Source organism: Guillardia theta, assembly GCF_000315625.1.
Source record: "Guillardia theta CCMP2712 unplaced genomic scaffold GUITHscaffold_140, whole genome shotgun sequence".
Classification (NCBI taxonomy): domain Eukaryota; class Cryptophyceae; order Pyrenomonadales; family Geminigeraceae; genus Guillardia; species Guillardia theta.
Genome location: NW_005434534.1, coordinates 120,856 through 126,924, shown reverse-complemented (window position 1 = coordinate 126,924; position 6,069 = coordinate 120,856). Strand labels below are relative to the sequence as shown.

The window sequence follows — 6,069 nt, the reverse complement described above, 5'->3', positions numbered from 1 at the left end:
CTCCCCCTCCTCCCCCTCCTCCCCCTCCTCCCCCTCCTCCCCCTCCTCCCCCCTCCTCCCCCTCCTCCCCCTCCTCCCCCTCCTCCCCCTCCTCCCCCTCCTCCCCCTCCTCCCCCTCTCCCCCTCTCTTCCTTCCTCCCCCCTTCCTCTTCTTCCTTCCATAAGGATTTCTTACATGTCAGTCGAGAGCTTCTGAGCAGCAAAGAGGTCAGCCATCCACTGCGGATATTGCAAGTTCTTGACGTCATAACCCTGTCAGTGCAAACAGATCATCATTGACCCAAGAACAAAACATGAACACGGTCATGAATGAACAATCTGAAGACGAGCAGAAGCAGCAGCAGCAGCAGCAGCAGAGCAGCAGCAGCAGAGCAGCAGCAGGGCATGACCGCACGAACCAGTTTGAGAACGTTGTTCCAGTCCGACACAAACCTGTCAGTCCTGCCTGAAAACTGCGAGAACTCTGCGATAAGGAGAAGCAGAACAAGAGCATTTGGAGAGAAAGGAGAGCAGTATGACGACGAGGACGAGGAGGCGAAGGAGAAGGAGAAGCGACAGTGGGAGTGCAACGAATCGAGTTGTCGAGTACGAGGAGCACCTGGCTCGACAAGAAGTCGGCCTGATGACCTGGGCAGGACAAACTTCACTCGCAGGAACAAGAAGCTGCTTCCTTTCTTACACAAGACTTCGTCCGCTCCGATCTTCTCCTCTTGGTTCCACATGATCAATTTGGGCAGCGTGGAGGTCGGTGAGCGGACAGTGTGACCCGGCGGTGCGAACGCTGAGAGGAGGAGGAGGAGGAGGAGGAGGAGTGAGCGAGAGGAGATAGAGCATACTCGTCTACCTGACACGACCTTGACGCTGTCAGCTGATGCGGAGAAGTCATACATGCGGGGGCCCCGGGTCACCAGCCCCTTCCTCGTGTTGTATATCATCACTGACGCCGAAGTCCCGCTAACGCTGATCCTCTTGATGGACTTTCGGATCTGCAGGAACGTCAGGTATGCTCGCACTGTCGTCCTCCAGCCAACCTCCTCGGGGACGTTGGTAGTCAGGGACTCGAGCGCGTCCACCCAGACTTGCGGGGTCTGGTCGCTGTAGGAGCAGGAAGCTTCATACACGACCTCCAGGTTCTCCTCCTCTACGACGTTGATCCGAGCACCTGAAGTGCCGAAATCAAACCCGAGGCCGTAGGTCGACATGTCCCAGCGTGGGTGCGCCCGGCAAGCTCGGACACCAGGACGACGTTGGAACGCCAAGTGCGGCACGAAAGACTCGCTGGCTTGAAGGAGCAGCAGGAAACTCAGTGCAGCCAGCAGCTTCTTCTTGCAAGTAGATTCATGAAGTGACTTGTCAAGCATGGAATGCCTGGAGGTATGGAATCAATGTCCAAACAATCTTCTACAGTCCCAAAATGCATGTCTGATCCTCAAACTTTACTTCTACCATCTATGGTTCTCTTGTCTCGTCTTTACCTTATCTTCTACCATCTATGGTTCTCTTGTCTCGTCTTCACCTTATCTTCTACCATCTATGGTTCTCTTGTCTCGTCTTTACCTTATCTTCTACCATCTATGGTTCTCTTGTCTCGTCTTTTCCTTATCTTCTACCATCTATGGTTCTCTTGTCTCGTCTTTACCTTATCTTCACTTCACTCCCCCCTCCCTCCCCCTCTCGTTCTCATGCTGCTCATCAAGCCTTATATGGGAGAAGCCCTCGTCCCCGCTCAGCTCACCCCAGTGTCTTCGGATCCTGCTTCGGATCCACTGCCTGATCCACTGCGGCTTCGGATCGGAACGTCAGCTGATCGGACAGGGCTTCGAACCAGTCTTCGGACTGATGGATTGTATGCAGTTATAGCGAAGTTAGAGCAGGTAGGTGATTGACTTCTGAGATAAGAGTATTTATAAAGCAGAGCAAGAGATAGGAAGATAACAGAGAAGGGAGGAGAGAGGAGGGAAGAGAGAGAGAGAAAGGCAGAGTGAAATAGGAGAAGAAGACAGAACCCCATGCTTATATACAGATAACCAGGGGTATTGTCCGCCCCGTGGATGCTTCCTCTGGTCATTCCATCGAATAGTCGGAATGGAGTACCATACGCCGTTCCAGAACACTGAGTTACAATTTATCAGTTTTTTGGGCTCGGCAAGTCTGGGCTCTAACATAAGATCCATGTGATCCGTCACGGACTGGTCTTCGGAACCCAGTTCTAGCCCCAATTCCAGCCCCAGTTCACTGCCCCAGGCTCCGAGGCTCAGCAGGGCCCCGGCGGCATTCGTGGCCCCCCCGAGTCACTTTGTGCAGACCGTGAGGTAGACCGTCAGTGTGAGGCAACGGCGGCTTGCCCGGGGGGCGGCGGGGCGGCGGCCGTATGCGTCAGGCTGAACTGACTGCCACGGTGACACAGTAGATGGTGCGGTACAACCGTGTTTGCTTGACAGGTTTCTTGAAGGCTTTTACTAGTTACGGAGTGCCGTAAAGAAACATTGGCATATTGGCATTCTCATCCGGGGGGTCACAGCCTGTGACTGAGTACCACGCAGGTATCACAAAACAAATTTTGTACAAAAGAAGGATGGTAGGCGAAAGTGAGGGCATGAGCGAGTCAACTCGGCGATAGAAAGTTACAGCCCCAGCTCTGACATGAGCCCCCATGGTCGAAACTTTTCCCTGAACATCACAAGTTAGCACTTAAGGAGCTTTGTCAGCAACAAGGTACACCCAATCTCGTCATAGATGAAGCAGAAGGCGTCAAGTCCATCCTGCAAAGAACTTAAAGCAGTTCTGCTGTGAGCAATTCCCACTGACCTGAAGCAGATCAAAGCTGCTCGTGTTCTGAGAGCAAGGGTGCCCGTATTGACATACCCAGACCTCCTCCGCTCCCAGAGTCATCAGCTTCCCGAGGCCCCCAGTCTTGTAGCTCAGTTTCACCGCGCGGGAGCTTCGGTCTATGTTGGAAAGGATCTGATACCACGACGCGTTCAGTCGGCAGTGCTCCATGGAGTTCATGGGGGGGATCTTGGATCCAGCTGGGTAGCTGCTGGAGTTGACCTGATGGCTGATGAAAGGGCCATGGCCGCTCAGATTGACGCACTGGGCGATCGACGTCGCTCCTTCTCCCTCTGTCGTAAGACCTTCCGGGCATGGGTCGCACCCTCGGATCGTGATCTCCGCCCAGTTCATCGGCTCCGTCGAGTACGCCTTGTATACCCACGCGTACCTTCCCCTCAGCCGGCACTCCAGCGTCTGCTGCTCAGTGCCAGAGGTGAAGGCCCCGTATGTGCCGCACAGGACGTTGTTCAAGGCTGACGTGTCGTCGTCGCCGATGTATACCTTGCTGTAGCTGGCTCTGTCCCAGCAGCAGTCCGCTCGGCTCACCAAGCTGACTCGGCTGATGTCCTTGGACAAGCCGTCGGCAGCGCCCAAGTCGATCCGGAGCCAGTTGGTCGAGTAGAACTGCGTGTGCATGATGCTGAAGGGGTTGTTGTCGTAGCCGTTGGTGCAGGCGAAGCTTGGCGAGTACAAGGACGACATGGCGCAAGTACAGTCGCCCCGTCCGCGTATGCCCCCGCAGTCCTCGAGGTCCTTGAGGGTGCCGGTGCTGCTGTAGCTTCCTACCGGACACAGCACCGACCTGCTCGTGCCGTTGCAGTCCGTCGACTCCTTGCAGGGGCGCAGGGCGGCATCGTGAAGGAGAAACGACGGCCATTGCGTCTGGTAGCACTGGATCGAGTTGTTCCGGACGTCTATGTACGCTTGCGGCAGGTACCTGAAAGCCATCGTCGGTATACATGGGAGCTTGTTGTTGTCAAGCAGCAGCCACTCCAGGCTGTAGAGCACGTCGAACGTGTCAACGGCCAGGCTTGAGAGCTTGTTGTGGTCCAGGGACAGGAAGTAGAGATGGTAGAGGCCATGGAACGTCTGGGCAGGTACGCTGGACAGCTGGTTGCCCGAGAGAAAGAGGTAGTACAGGCTCGACCCTTCACTCATCAGCCTGGAGGGCAGCGCCGTGAGCTGGTTGTTGGAGAGAAAGAGGAACCGCAGGCTCCCCGAGACCGCGTCGAAGACGCCCTCCTGCAGCTGCTCGAGCTTGTTGTTCTCGAGCGACACTAGGTAGAGGCTCGACAGCCCGTCGAAGATCCCAGCAGGAAGCCTTGTCAGCTGGTTGCCCGACAGGAAGAGATAGTAGAGGTCAGCAAGCCCGTCAAAGGCGGCAGCATCCAAGTCAGCGAGCTCGTTGGAGGCGAGGGAGAGGTGGTAGAGGTTGGTCATGCCTGCGAAAGCGCCTTGAGAGACATTCTTGATGCCGCGAAGCGAGAGGTCGAGGAAGGTGCAATCTTGGCTGCAGACGCCAGCTCGGAACAAGGATCCGTCTGGCGAGACTACAAATGTACATCCTCCGCATGCAATAGTTTGATTGCTAGTTGAACTGAGAACAGCATCGGTGAGGCATACCATGAAGACAGCAAGGAGAAGAAAAGAATTTGCTTTCTCCATTTGCATTGTTTCAGCTGCTTGCCAGATTGGATTTCACTCCTTCCCTCCCCCCTTTACACCGCCTCCAGTCCTGAGGTCCTGGGATACCTTTTCCTTCCTCCACTGCTTCCGATGTCACAGTACACTTCAATCTTACGATCGCGCTAGCTCTCGTCTGCTCTGCTTCAGCTTCCTCGCCGTCTCCCTCCCGCTCTACGTCTCCGTCTCCTCTCCCGTACGCGTCACGCCCTTTCCCTGCATCGCTCCCACCGTTCCCAGCAGGCAGAGCACAACACCAACGATGCCGTACTAACTTTTACTCAACCGGGTAGACGGCCTCCTCAGGGCCGCCGGTCTGACTGGGCCCGGGAGAATTCTTACCAAACTAGCCCACATCCCACCTCTGACCACTGCATGGCGGGACGACTGTCTCACATGCGATGCAGCATCCTACTCGGATGGGCGGGTGGGAGCGGCAGAGGGGAGGAGAGATAATGCTAGATTGAGAGGGGAAGGGTAGTTGATGGCGATGCGAGGAAGTGAGCAGGAAAGTTCGTTGATCTGGAGGAAGCATGGTTCAAAGAACACCATGTTGGTAGGATTTGCGCATGATGAAGCGAAGAAGCTGAGAAACGAGCATTCAACGTCCACCACATGGAGAACTGAAGGGTCTGATGTCATAAGTGGTCTATGCAAATATGGGGCCTATTGTCTTCATGGTCTCATCAGATATGCCTGAGATAGCAGCTCAGTTGTGTTTGTTGGATTGAATGTGACGAAAGTATGTTCACTTGGCGTTGCTTCCGTCTGACGGCTGTTTCCTCATAGATGATCCCTGGATAAGTTTCATCATTGTCTCCACGACCATCGAGTCCACTGGGCATGAGAATCCCTCACATGGCAAGAGTATAGGAGTACGTGAGCTCCTCTCAATCATGCGCGATGATGGCACAATATTGCTGATATCCGACGATGATGATGCTGATGATGCTGATGATGCTGATGCTGAGTCCCAGAGCAATCACAAACATCGCCCCGATACAGGAGCAGATGCGGACTTGCGGCCATCTGACCTCAGGCCACCTCCGGACCAGATCTGCAATGAACGTGCAGCAGGCGGTAGCGCGTCCAAAGACTTCAAGGGTTGCAGCAAGAGGGCCCCGGATGAAGATCTTACACAAGCAGGAACACAGTGTGCTGCTTCGAGCAAGGATGGAGGACTTCGAGAGAGTCCCTCGGGTGCGAGCAACTCCTTGCCGTTGGCCAATCAAGCGAGAGCGATAGGGTCGGACGGGTCGTCGGATAGCGAGCGAATAGAGCTGTGCAGCCCCTCAAACGGGTCACAGGAGATTGGTAGTAGCAGGGAGATTTCGAATGCCCAGGAGGAGGTTTCTCGAGCCCCGAGGACCAGACGAGAAGAGGATGAAACGAGAACCAAGGACGTCAATCCTGAAACGAACCCCCGTGCCTCACTTGGAACTCCGGAGGAGCGGGAAGGAGAAGGTTGGAGCAAAGACTCGCCTCTTGATGATCAAATGGGACATCGAAATCAGGAAAAGCGTGTTGGCATGGAAGATGAAGCACGCTCGTGCG

General features: G+C 55.1%; 2 protein-coding genes across 2 annotated transcripts; both read right to left on the bottom strand.

The window, feature by feature from the left end:
- Positions 1-171: 171 nt before the first annotated feature.
- Positions 172-1,202, bottom strand: GUITHDRAFT_147031 (hypothetical protein; the record flags this gene model as incomplete). The annotated part of the gene is made up of 5 exons (XM_005821637.1): positions 172-252; positions 399-452; positions 599-627; positions 680-781; positions 845-1,202. The coding sequence occupies 5 exons, from the start codon at positions 1,200-1,202 to the stop codon at positions 172-174; spliced, it is 624 nt and encodes a 207-aa protein (XP_005821694.1).
- A 1,422-nt stretch (positions 1,203-2,624) lies between these two features.
- On the bottom strand, positions 2,625-3,534 carry GUITHDRAFT_147030 (hypothetical protein; the record flags this gene model as incomplete). Its single annotated transcript, XM_005821636.1, has 3 exons — positions 2,625-2,670; positions 2,722-2,762; positions 2,809-3,534. 3 exons carry the CDS (start codon positions 3,532-3,534, stop codon positions 2,625-2,627), a joined length of 813 nt encoding a protein of 270 aa, XP_005821693.1.
- Positions 3,535-6,069: the final 2,535 nt, after the last annotated feature.